Source organism: Eimeria necatrix, genomic scaffold (genome assembly GCF_000499385.1).
Source record: "Eimeria necatrix Houghton genomic scaffold, Enh_scaff688, whole genome shotgun sequence".
In the NCBI taxonomy this organism is placed as follows: domain Eukaryota; phylum Apicomplexa; class Conoidasida; order Eucoccidiorida; family Eimeriidae; genus Eimeria; species Eimeria necatrix.
The window spans coordinates 7501-20452 of NW_013654521.1; the positions used below are offsets into that span (position 1 = coordinate 7501).

General features: G+C 46.7%; 3 protein-coding genes across 3 annotated transcripts; 2 read left to right on the top strand and 1 right to left on the bottom strand.

The window, feature by feature from the left end:
- Positions 1–853: 853 nt before the first annotated feature.
- On the top strand, positions 854–4787 carry ENH_00070580 (hypothetical protein, conserved; the record flags this gene model as incomplete). The annotated part of the gene is made up of 3 exons (XM_013582551.1): positions 854–910; positions 1478–1549; positions 2235–4787. 3 exons carry the CDS (start codon positions 854–856, stop codon positions 4785–4787), a joined length of 2682 nt encoding a protein of 893 aa, XP_013438005.1.
- Positions 4788–5543: 756 nt separating this feature from the next.
- ENH_00070590 (proteasome subunit beta type 2, putative) lies at positions 5544–7666 on the bottom strand (the record flags this gene model as incomplete). The annotated part of the gene is made up of 4 exons (XM_013582552.1): positions 5544–5795; positions 6882–6996; positions 7125–7296; positions 7393–7666. 4 exons carry the CDS (start codon positions 7664–7666, stop codon positions 5544–5546), a joined length of 813 nt encoding a protein of 270 aa, XP_013438006.1.
- Positions 7667–11973: 4307 nt separating this feature from the next.
- Positions 11974–12877, top strand: ENH_00070600 (hypothetical protein; the record flags this gene model as incomplete). The annotated part of the gene is made up of 4 exons (XM_013582553.1): positions 11974–12009; positions 12175–12243; positions 12497–12649; positions 12851–12877. 4 exons carry the CDS (start codon positions 11974–11976, stop codon positions 12875–12877), a joined length of 285 nt encoding a protein of 94 aa, XP_013438007.1.
- Between the last annotated feature and the right edge of the window lie 75 nt (positions 12878–12952).

The following is a 12952-nucleotide window of genomic DNA, read 5'->3' on the forward strand; positions in this document are numbered from 1 at the left end:
CAGCAGCAGCAGCAGCAGCAGCAGCTGCCCCACTGGGTCCCCTTGTTGCTCTTTTGCCTAGCCGCCTTATTTTGTTTTGAATTTAATTTATTCATTTGCTGCTTCTTGTTCACTGCAGCAGCAGCAGCAGCAGCAAACTCGTTTGCTGCTGCTGCTGGGGCCCCTAGCTCTCGCTCGCGGTTGTCTTTTCGGCTGTCTCTACACCTCAGCAGACACCGCTGCTGCTGCTGCTGCTGCTGCTGCAGTTGTTGCTGCTGCTCCGCCGCTTCGCGCATCTTTGCTGCTGCAGACAGACGCGAGGCCCTGCAGCAGCAGCAGCAGCAGCAGCAGCAGCACCCCAGCCGCCCTGCTGCTGCTGCTGCTGCTGCTGCTGGTGCTCCCGCTGATAACCCGCAACTCCGCTGTCTATACACCCCAAACTGAGCAGCAGCAGCAGCAGCAAAACGTCGCAGCAGCGACCGCTCGCTAACAGCGGCGGAAGCAGCAGCAGCAGCAGCAGCAGCAGCAACAGCAGCAGCAGCAGCAACAGCAGCACCGCCTCCATCCGCCTCGGCCTTCCAGGCCTCGCCTGGACCTAGCAGCAGCAGCAGCAGCAGCAGCAGCAGCAGCACTGCCTGCAGTGGAAGCCCCGAGCCGCTGCTGCTGCCGCTGCTGCTGCGCTGCTGCTGCTGCTGCTGCTGCTGCTGCTGCTGCTGTCCGGCGGTATCTTTTTGTCGCTTTTTCCCCGCAGTTTCGCGCTGCAGCACAGTCTGCTGCTGCTGCTGCTGCTGCTGCTGCTTTAAATTCTTTATTTTTATTTTATTTATTTAATTTTATTTTATTTATTTTTATTTTCTTTTTTGCTTCCGACAAAATGAATGAAGTCGAAGATGTCCAGCCCGGACACATTTACCAGCCGGGAAACAAAAAGGTCCGATTTAATTAATTTAATTAAATTAATTAATTTAATTAAATTAAATAATTAATTAAATTAAATTAAATTAAAGTAAATTAATTAATTAATTAATTAAATTAAATAATTTAATTAATTAATTAATTAAATTCTTTATTTCTTTTTTAATTCTCTTTTCAAATCTCCTTTTAATTCTTTTTATTTCATTTTATTTTCTTTTTTATTTATTTTCAAATTTCGCTTTTCGACTTTTCGCGGATTTCTTTTTTGTCTTTTTTTGTTTTTCGGATTTCCCGTTTTGTCTTCTTTTGCTTCTCCTCCAGCTGCTGCTGCTGCTGCTGCTGTTGCTGCTGCTGCTGCTGCTGCTGTTGCTGCTGCTGCTGTTGCTGCTGCTGCTGTTGCTGCTGTTGCTGCTGCTGCTTCTGCTTCTGGCGTTGCTGCTTCGTTGCTGCTGCTGCTGTTGCTTCGGTTTCTGCTGCTGCGGCAACTACTCCTGCTCATGCTGCTGCTGCTGTGCTGCTGCTGCTGTGCTGCTGCTGCTGCTGCTGTGCTGCTGCTGCTGCTGCTGCTGCTGCTGCTGCTCAGGAAGTGCGTTTGGTTTATCGTATTTTGTCGGGGCCTTATTGCGGCAGACACCAGAAGTCTTTTTCTTTAACAGTAAGTTTTTAATTTATTTAATTTATTTAATTTAATTAATTAATTTAATTTAATTTATTTAATTTATTTAATTTAAATTATTTAATTTAATTAATTTAATCAATTTAATTTAATTAAATTAATTAGTTATCATTTATTGTTCTTTTATTTGCTTTTTGCTTTTTGCTTTTTCCAATTTCCCACTTTGCTGCTTTGCTTCTCACAATTTATTTATTTATTTATTTGTTTTATTTAATTATTTATTTATTTTATTTATTTATTTATTTTATTTAATTATTTATTTATTTTATTTATTTATTTATTTAAATACTTTTATTTATTTATTTATTTGCTGAGGGTTCATTTGCTTGTTTGTCTGCCGCAAACCCTAAACCCTAAACCCTAAACCCTAAACCCTCGGCGTTTGGCTTTGCTCAGTAAAGGCAGCATCCCAACTAAGCAAAAACAAACATTCTTTAAACTCCAAACGAAATTAATTTCTTGCTGCTGCTGCTGTGCTGCTGCTGCTGTTGTTCTGCTGCTGCTGCTGCTGTTGTCCTGCTGCTGCTGCTGCTGCTGCTGTCCCTTTGCTGCCTCTTTCTGTCCTTCTTTCGCCGCCTCACCGCCTTCGCCTTCGCCTTCGCCGCCGCTGCTGCTGCTGCTGCTGCTGCTGCTGCTGCTGCTGCTGCTGCTGCTGCTGCTGCAGAAGTGGGGCCCCTCGGGGGCCTGGGAAGCAGCAAGAGAAGCCCGGGCCTTCATGCTGGACACTGGAAAGCTGCCTCCCTTTTTTGCTTCTCCATATTCCCGCAGCCGCTTGACCAACGCCTCGGCCAACGGCGGCTGTGCTGCTGCGCTGCTGCTGACGCATCTGCAGCAGCAGCAGCAGCAGCAGCAGCAGCAGCAGCAGCAGCAGCAGCAGCCGGCTGCAGCAGCAGCGGCTGCGGCAGCGGCTGCGGGTGCAGCCGCCGCTGGCGCGAAAACGGCGGGCAGCAGAAAGGCTCAGAAGAGGAACAGGCTGCAGCAGCAGCAGCAGCAGCAGCAGCAGCAGCAGCAACTCGCCCTGCCCGAGCGAAGAGCGGCTAGTGCTGCTTCCGCTGCTGCTGCTGCTGCTGCTGCTGCGAGTTTGCAGACACAAGCTGCTGCTTCGCTGCTGCCGCTCAGCCCGATTTTGCCTCCGGATAATCCGGAGGGTTCAGCAGCAGCAGCAGCAGCAGCAGCAGCAGCGCCGCTGCAGCTGCTCTCCGCCGTCTACCGCACACAGCAGCAGCAGCAGCAGCAGCAGCAGACGGCAGCATCATCCGATGCAACAGCAGCAGCAGCAGCAGCTGCTGCTGCTGCTGCAATTCCGTCAAGGCCACAAACGGCACTCGACTTGGCAGCGCTCAGTCTGCTGTCTGCCAGGTCCGAGCTGCAGCAGCAGCAGCAGCAGCAGCAGCAGCAGCAGCAGCAGCAGCACGGTGACGCGGCGGCAAAGGCTCCCGCACTGTTGCTGCTGCAGCAGCTGGCCAGCCAAGACCCTTGTGCTGCTCTTTTGAAGCTGCTGAGTGGCGCAGAGGCCGGCTCCACCGCTGCTGCTGCTGCTGCTGCTGCAGTGAGCCAGCAGCAGCAGCAGCAGCAGCAGCAGCAGCAGCAGCAGCTAAAGTCTCTCTACGACAGCCCTGAAGTTAACTACGCAGAGCTGCTGGGGGGCAGCCAGCCAGGGCGAGTTGTGGGGTCACCGAGGGGAGTAGATGCAGCGCAGCAGAGCTTGCCGCCAGCAGCAGCAGCAGCAGCAGCAGCAGCAGCAGCAGCAGCAGCAGCAGCGCCGCTGTGCTTGAATGCTGCTGCTTTTGATATACTGCCAAAGGCAGAAGCAGGGGCCCTCGACGCAGCAGCAGCAGCAGCAGCAGCAGCAGCAGGGCAGGGGGAGAAGCAGCAGGCTAAGGAGGGCGACTTGCTGCTGGACGTGCTCACTGCTGTTGAGCAGCAGCAGCTGCTGCTGCAGCAGCTACAGCAGCAGCAGCAGCAGCAGCAAAGCCCGCAGCAGCAGCTGCTGAGTCCTCAAGAAGACATCCTTGGCTCTCTGCAATCTCTTTTGGGCCTTTTGGGCTCTCTAAAGAAAGAAGACGGCAAGCCGCCACCGGAGCAGCAGCAGCAGCAGCAGCAGCAGCAGGAGCAGCAGCTGCAGCAACTGCAGCAGCTGCAGCAGCTGCAGCTGCTGCCAGAGGGGGCGGACTTGCTGCCGCTGCTGTTGGGGCAGCAGCTGGCCGCGAGCCAGCACGCGCTGCTGCAGCAGATGCAGCAGGAGGCCCCGGCCTCACCAGAAGAACAGCTGCAGCAGCAGCAGCAGCAGCAGCAGCAGCAGCAGCAGCAGCAGCAGCAGCAGCAGCAGCTGAACTCGGCTTATGCCTTTGCGTGTGAGGCGAGCCAAGACGGGAGGGATAAGGAGCAGGTCTTTTCTGCTTCTTTGCTGCGCCTCCTGCAGGAGCAGCAGCAGCAGGGAGTCGGTGCAGCAGCAGCAGCAGCAGCAGAAGCAGCAGCAGCAGCAGCAGCAGCAGCAGCAGCAGCAGCAGCTCCTGCTGAGTCTATCGCGCAGAGCAGCACGCCAGAAGTGCTGCCGCAATCGCATTTGGGGGACAGCGAAAAGCGAGCAGAGACTCCCTGTGGCTTCAGCGACAGCAGCAGCAGCAGCAGCAGCAGCAGCAGCAGCAGCAGCAGCAGCAGTGCTGTCAGCTCTATGGCCGCAAGCGCACCAAATGCTGCTGCTGCTGCTGCTGCTGCTGCTGCTGCTGGAGTGCCAGCAACAGCGAAGGCAACGCGCAGGAACACGGAAGCGCCCGAAGCAAAAGCAGCAGCAGCAGAAGCAGCAGAAACTGCAGCAGCAACGGCAGCAGCAACAGCTGCAGCAACAGCAGCAACAGCAGCAGCAGCAGCTCCTGCGGCCCCTTCGGGCCAGCAGGTGCAGCAGCAGCAAGAGCTGGTGCAGCAGCAGCAGAAGCGGCTTAAGCGAGAGCCGCTGTCTACCCCAGAAGGGGAGCGAGGAACTGCTGCTGCTGCACCAGCTGCTGCTGCTGCTGCTGCTGCTGCTGCTGCTGCTTCGGAAGCGCACGCGCTTCCTGCTGCTGCTGCTGCTGCTGCAACCCCGGCAGCAGCATCAGCAGCAACAGCAGACTCCGCTGCAGCAGCAGCAGCAACAGCAGACTCCGCTGCAGCAGCAGCAGCAGCAGATTGGCCCTCTGAGTTTGGCTTGCAGCTGGTGGGCTGCGGCCTGCTGTGCTGAGCTGCTGCAGCTTCGCCTTTTTGTTGCTGCTGCTGCAGTGCTGCTGCTGCAGCAGCTGCTGCTGCTGCTGCAGTGCTGCTGCTGCGTACTGAATCTGTATTTGTTAATTCTTTTGTTTGGTTCACGTTTGGCTCCGAGGCAGTTTGCTGCTGCTGCAGCAGCAGCAGGGTCACTAGGAAGGAAGCAAACTTGAAATGAAGGGAGTTGAGTCGTGAGCTGCTGCTGCAGTCCTTATTATTATTATTAAATATAATAATAATAATAATAATAATAATAATAATAATAATAATAATAATAAAATAAGAATTGAAATTCAACTTGGGAAACGAAATGGACTCAGCCGAATCGAGTTGGCAGCGGACTGGTCTCGGGCGGAAGGGGGCTGTCGACGCCGCAGCAGCAGCAAACCAGCGGGCGAAGTGGAAGCAAATTGCACGGCTGTGGAGGAAAAGAAAAATGAACTCAAAGTCTTTTTTTTCCGGCGATTTCCGAACACTTTTCTGCAAAGAAAATCAAAAGTGGCGCCGAAGTTGAACGGGCGGGCGTTGCGCGGCGGGCGCGGGGTGTCTGTACACCTGAGCGAGCCGCGGCCGCGCGCGCGCGGCCGCGAAGTTCAGAATTCAACTTTTGGGATTTTTGGGGGAATTTCGCGGAATTTGAAAAGAATTTCGAGAGGACTTTGCAGAATTTTGAATTTGCGGCGTTTTGGTGGCTGCGGCGGCGCAGAAGAGCCGCGTTTTCCGGCGATTTCCGCGCTCAGACCTCGACCTGGCGCACTCCGTTCTTGTCCACGATCTTCACCACGAAGTCGCTTTGAGAGACCAGAAAACGACAGGAAAGTTCCTTTTTGCATTTCTTTATTATTTCCAAAGCTTCGGCTTCGCTCAAGTCCTCTTTATACCACCGATCCAGCAGCCCCTCCACGAAGTACGCCCCGTAGCCGTGCGCCCCCTTCCGCACTGCCACTGCGCTCGCCAGGTAGTCCACCCAGTACAAAGACGGCCCGTCCTGCGCAGCAGCAGCAGCAGCAGCAGCAGCAATTGCAACAGCAGCAGCAGCAGCGAGAATTGCAGCAGCAGCAGCAGCAGCAGCGAGAATTGCAGCAGCAGCAGCAGCCAGGATTGCAGCGGCGGGCAAGCGATAAGAGACGCAGAAACGGCAACTGCAGCAACGGCAAAGGCCGGAAGCAGCAACAACTATTACTGCAGCAGCAGCGATAGTAGCAGCAGCAGCAGCAGCAGCAGCAGCGATAATAGTAATAGCAGCAGCAGCAGCGATAATAGCAGCAGCAGCAATAGTGGCAGCAGCAGCAAATGACGCAAATGACAAGAGGGCTGCTGCTGTAGAGGAAGCAGATAATTATCCTATCCAATTTAAAATGAATAGAAAGAGATATCTTCCTGCTGCTGCTGCTGCTGCTGCTTCTGCTGCTGCTGTTGCTGCTGCTGCTGCTGTTGCTGCTGCTGCTGCTGTTGCTGCTGCTGCTGCTGGACCCTAATTGTTCAAACGCACTCCAAATGGCATCGACTGCCGGCAACTACCTCTACAGCAGAAGAGTAGCCAGCTAGCTAGCTAGCTAAATAGCTAGCTAGCCAAATAGCTAGCTAGCCAAATGGCTAGCTAGCTAGCTAGCTAGCTGCTCTTCTGGCTAGCTACTCTTCTAGCTGGCTCGCCGCCTGTTCCGTGGGCCTAGCTGATCAGATGCCTAATTAGCTAGCTAGCTAGATAGCCAGCCAGCTAGCTAGCCAGCTAGCTAGCCAGCTAGCTGGCTAATCAGCTACCGAGCCATCTAGCTAGGCAGCTAGCTAGCCATATATCAGGTTAGCTAGCTAGCTACATACAGCCATCCAGCTCGCTAGCTAGCTAGCTAGCTACACACATTATAGCTGTCTAGCTAGCTAGCTAGCTAGACAGCTAGCTAGCTGCACACATATAGCTAGCTAGCTAGCTAACCACACACGTATGACTAGCTAGCTAGCTAGCTAGCTACGCACACATAGCTAGCTATCTAGCTAGCTAGCTAGCCACACACACATAGCTAGCTAGCTAGCTAGCTGCACACATATAGCTAGCCATCTATCTAGCTAGCCTGACCTGGTCGTAGCCGGCAATGAGGAGATTGACTTGGTAAGGACTGCGGCGGAGGAAGTGGGCCAACTGCTGCCGGGCGAATTGCGCTGCTGCTGCAGTCGAGAGTTTTATGCTGGACCTGCAAATAAAAATAAATAAATAAATAAATAAATAAATAAATAAATAAATAAATAAATAAATAAATAAATAAATAATATAACAAAACAATAAATAATAAATGAATTTAAATAAATAAAATGAAAAGACGAATCCAAGGAGGGGCGGCGGGGCTGCTTCCGGTGTCTGGACACCCGGGCACTTCCTAGCGAGGGGAGTGGGGAAACTGCTGCTGCTGCTGCTGCTGCTTTAGTTGCTGCTGCTGCTGCTGCTGCTGCTGCTGCTGCTGCTTTAGTTGCTGCTGCTGCCGCTGCTGCGCTGTCTGCTGCCGTTCCAAGTGCAGCACAACAATATCATCTGCTGCTGCTGCTGCTGCTGCTCAATAGCCACACTGCTTATAATAATAATCATCACTCACCTCCCGCTGCTGCTGCCGCTGCTGCTGCTGCTGCTGCTGCTGCTGCTGCTGCTGCTGCTGCTTGCCTGAGCCTGTAGAGGTGGATGTTCTTGCGGAGGTACTCTCCAAACTGCGTTCGGTCTCCGGGCTCTCCGGCGAGGGCCAAAAGTTTGTCGTCGTCGACCAGCAGCAGTTTGTCTTCGTCGCTTTTCATGCGGACTATGGAGTTGCTGCTGTACTTGTCTGCTGCCACCACCGCAAACTCGCGGCAGCAAAGCCCTATCAACGTGTCCATCCTGCTGCTGCTGCTGCTGCTGCTGCTGCTGCTGCTGCTGCTGCTGGTGGTCAAAGAACGGGCGCCGGAGGAGCGAAACTCGCGGAGATATGCGCGGCGATGTGCTGCAGCAGCTGCAGCAGCAGCAGCAGCAGCAGCAGCAGCAGCAGCGGAGTGGCACGCGGCGCGCAGGAGAGGCAAATTCGCCCCAGAAAGCGTCTTCTGTCTGTACACCCGGGAGAGGGCCGGCAGACACACACACTTTGCTGCTGCAGCAACTGCAGCAGCAGCAGCAGCAGCAGCAGCAGCAGAGGGTCGCGGCTGCTGCAGCAGCTGCGCGTTCAGCTCGCAGCGCGCCCCCTGGCGGCTGCAAATGCAAAAGGAACAAAAAGGCTTATTTAATTCCTCCAAAAGTCCGAAAATATTCCAAAATAAACTCCAAAAGAACTCAAAGTGGCGAAGAGCCGCCGCCGCTGACGACCCCTCCTGCGCATGCAGACGGGGTGTACAGACACCGCAGCGGCAGTGCCGCTGAGGTGTCTGTACCACTCCAAAGGCGAGTTGGAATTCATTTCTTTTATTTCTTTTTTTAATTTAATTTAATTAAATTTAATCAAAAAAGAATTTAAAAATGCAAAACTTTCCAATTCTCCTGTCCAGATGCTGCAGCGGCGGCTGCGAGCCGCCGCGCGCGCTGGAACGCGACTGCGAAGGAACAAAAAGACTTCAAATTCATTCAAATTAATTCAAATTTGTTCAAATTTGTTCAAATTAGTTCAAAGAGACGACCCCTCCTGCGCATGCAGACGGGGTGTACAGACACCGCAGCGGCAGTGCCGCTGAGGTGTCTGTACCACTCCAAAGGCGAGTTGGAATTCATTTCTTTTATTTCTTTTTTTAATTTAATTTAATTAAATTTAATCAAAAAAGAATTTAAAAATGCAAAACTTTCCAATTCTCCTGTCCAGATGCTGCAGCGGCGGCTGCGAGCCGCCGCGCGCGCTGGAACGCGACTGCGAAGGAACAAAAAGACTTCAAATTCATTCAAATTAATTCAAATTTGTTCAAATTTGTTCAAATTAGTTCAAAATAAATTCAAATTAATTAAATTAAATTAAAAATTTATTAAAATAAATCAAAATTCAACCAAAATGGACCCAAAATGAACTCAAAATCGAATTTTATGCCAAATAAAGTCACTCCACCACTTCATCTTTTACTTATTTCAATTTCACATTTCATTTATTTCCATTTATTCTTCGCACATTTGTTTTATATATTCAAACCAAAGAACACTCTCTCGTATCTATTTTATTATATATATATATATATATATATATATATATATATCTATATATTTATATATATATATATTTATATATATATATATTTATCTATATACATATAGATATAGATAATTAAGCGTATATATATAGTACATATATATACGTAATATAATATATAGACGTATATATACATTATGCGGAGCATATAGATGCATATATATATATATATATATATATATATATATACAAATATATTTATATATTATATGATATATATATATAAACATGCATATATTATATGTTACATATATATATATATATATACATATAAACATTAATATATTATATTATATATGTATAAACATTAATATATTATATGTTATATATGTATATATATATACACATCTATATATTACATGATATATAATGTATATACACATTTATATATTATATGTTATATATGTATATATATACATATATATATATCTATATATTATATAATATATATAATATAGAATGTATTTATATATATATATATCATATAATAAAATAAAAGAAAAGAAAAAAACAAATAAAATAAATTTATATTTATTTCCTTTGCGCTGCTTTTGCTGCCACAAAGTGCTGCAGCTGCTTCTTTGAAATAAGACAACGCGTGCTTAGTTGCAACACAGTTTGCTGCTGCTGCTGCTGCTGCTGCTGCTGCTGTTGCTGCTGCTGCTGCTGCTGCTGCTGCTGCAACTATGGCAGAATATTTTAGTTTTATTTCAAAACAAACTAGTTGAAGTTCATAAACTTTATTATTTAATTTTTTATTTGAATTTTGATTAAACTGTTTTTGAGGATAAACGAATTAATAACTTCAAATTAAATAAAAGTAAATGCATGCAAGCAAGTCTCTGATTGAATATTTTAATTAAAAAGTTTTTTTCTTTCGAGTGCAAACAAGTGGAACAAAATGCATCTTTTTGCAAATTAAATGAAATAAAATTAATTCCTTTTCATTTGCATGCATTTATATTTCAATAAATGTTTAAAATGAAAAGAAATTAAAAAGTAATTCTCCATTTTTAATTTCCTGCAGTTTCCACTTTTTCTGTTTCCCGAGGTGTACGTACACCCCGCGATCCAGCGCTCCACTGAAGCAGAATATAATTTTAATTCTTTTTAATTCTTTTTAATTCCTTTTTAATTCTTTTTATTTCTTTTTTAAATTCTTATTATTAATTTTAATTCTATTTTAATATTTTAATCATTTAAAAGCAAATAAAACCAAAAAACAGAAAAATTGAAGGAGTTTATGCTTCGGTTTAGTTGGTCTTTGAGTTTTTTCAAAATACTTTTCAAATCTTTTTAGTCTTTTTAATTCTTTTGGGATTTAAATAATTTAAAATTAAATAAATAAAAGAAGATTTGAAAAGATTTAATTTAAATAATTTAAATCCAATAAAATAAAAATGAATTAATGGAATTTAATTCTTTTTTGCTGCAAAAATCCAAAATTAAAATTAAAATTCATTTCAGACTTTACAAAATATTTGTTTTCCAATTTTTATTTTTATTTAAATTATTTTTATTTAAATTCATTTAATTCTTTCCGTTTAATTTCCATTTAAGTTGTTTACTTTTATTCAAATTAATTCAATTTTTGTTTAATTAAATTTAATTTTATTTATTTAATTTAATTTTTAATTTTATTTTTGACTAAATTAGTTTAAATCATTTATTCTATTTTTTCTTTAAATGCATTTAATTCATTTAATTCTTTTTTTTGTCCAAATGAAATTTAATAATTCGATTTTATTTTTTGAACATAAATTAAACAAATTTAATTATTTAGTTTGTTTTACTTGGGAACTTATTTCCTTTTTCAATTCGTTCCTTTTTGAATTTAAACCCTAGACCCTAAACCCTAAACCCTAAACCCTAAACCCTAAACCCTAAACCCTAAAGAATTTGCTCTTCTTCATTTCTTTATTTTTAATTTAAATTTTTTAAAATTTTAATTTTAAATTTATTTTGCAACTCTGCTATTTACCTTTTTCCTATTCGGATCTTCGAAAACACAAACTTGAAACCCTAAACCCTAAACCCTAAACAAGCTAAACACTAAACCCTAAACCCTAAACCCTAAACTGTAAATGCTAACTGCTAAATGCTTGTGAAGAAAAGAGTATTCGCTGGCTTGTTCTTGACTACAACCAACAAGCAAAACCGTAAACCGTAAACCCTAAACCCTAAACCCTAAACCCTAAACCCTAAACCCTAGTAACAAAAACGGCAAATAAAATAAATATTTGTTGATAAACAAAACGCTAAACTTTCAAAATTAATAAAAATAATAAAAGCTGGGTTTTGGGGACTTGAAACTGCTGGTCACTCGTAAAGCCCTAAACCCTAAACCCTAAACCCTAAACCCTAAACCCTAAACCCTAAACCCTAAACTCTAGGCCTCGAGTCCTAAACATCGGAACATTTCTTTAAAGGAAGTAATTCGATCTAGAATGAATAAAAGCTCAGTCTTAGGGCTTAGGGTTTAGGGTTTAGGGTTTAGGGTTTAGGGTTTAGGGTTTGTGCATGCAAACAGACAAGGCGGTGGTGGGGTCGGTGGTGTTCATAGGGCCGTATCTGCTGTTGCTCTAAACCCTAAACCCTAAACCCTAAAATATAAACCCTAAACCCTAAACCCTAAACCCTAAACCCTAGATCTAGCTGCGTGGCGCTACGGGGTCGAGAACCTGCTGGGGGCTCTTGGCCCCCAAACCCTAGACCCTAAACCCTAGACCCTAAACCCTAGACCCTAAACCCTAGACCCTAAACCCTAAACCCCAAACCCTAAACCCTAAACCCTCAGCAGCAGCTGCTGCTCTCTTTTGGCTGCAGCAAATTCAGCAGCAGCAGCTTTCTTCCCGGCCGCCCCGACCAGCCAAACCCTTCATCCCAAACCCTAAACCCTAAGCGCTAAACCCTAAACCCTAAACCCTAAACCCTAAACCCCAAATGCTAAACCCTAAACCCTAACTTGTCAACCGCAGAAGCAGCATGGCGAGCAGCGGGACCCTCGCCTCCGGCCGACAGGTAAACCCTAAACCCTAAACCCTAAACCCTAAACCCTAAACCCTGAGGCCAACACCCTCAACCCTAAACGCTCCAGCGTATGAACTAGAGAGTCCACATCTAAACCTTAAACCCTAAACCCTAAACCCTAAACCCTAATCCCTAAACCCTTGTTGCTGTGTGCAGCCCCTGGGCGGCCGAGGAGCTCAATTGGCCCTTGCGGGTGTGGAGAGGCCAGTGGACCTGACGATGCCTGTAAGAAACCCTAAACCGTAAACCCTAAACCCTAAACCCTAAACCCTAAACCCTAAACGCTAGGAACCCCTAAACCCTGCGCTTTTAGCCCCGAACGCCATAGCCTTAGTGCGCGGTTTGAGGATGGCGACACAAGAATGCAAAACGCACAGCTTCTAGGGTTTAGGGTTTAGGGTTTAGGGTTTAGGGTTTAGGGTTTAGGGTTTAGGGTTTAGGGTTTAGGGGTAACACGTCTGCTGCACCTGCGTTTCAGCGGGCGTCTCGCCCAGCAGCAGCAGCAGCAGCAGCAGGAGGCTCTGCTGCTGCTGCGTCCGGCGCAGGCGCCCCAGCAGCAGCAGCAGCAGCAGCAGCAGCAGCAGCAGCAGCAGCAGCAGCAGCAGAGTCTTCAGCAGCAGCAAGATCGCTGGTGGGCCAAACCCTCGTAAAGGCTTTTTTCGAAGACATGAAAGAACTTTGGAAACATAAAGTTGGACTTAAAAACGCCTTCGAAGTCCACTTGATTGACAAGCTTTCTGCACTCATCAGGCGAGGGTTTAGGGTTTAGGGTTTAGGGTTTAGGGTTTAGGGTTTGGGGTTTAGGGTTTGGGGTTTAGGGTTTGGGGGTTAGGGGGTGGGAGGTGGGGTTAGGGGATAGGGGCGGGAGTTAGGGGCTGGGGGGTGGCGGTTAGGGTGGGGGTTAGGGTTTAGGAGTGGTGGTTAGGGTTTAGGG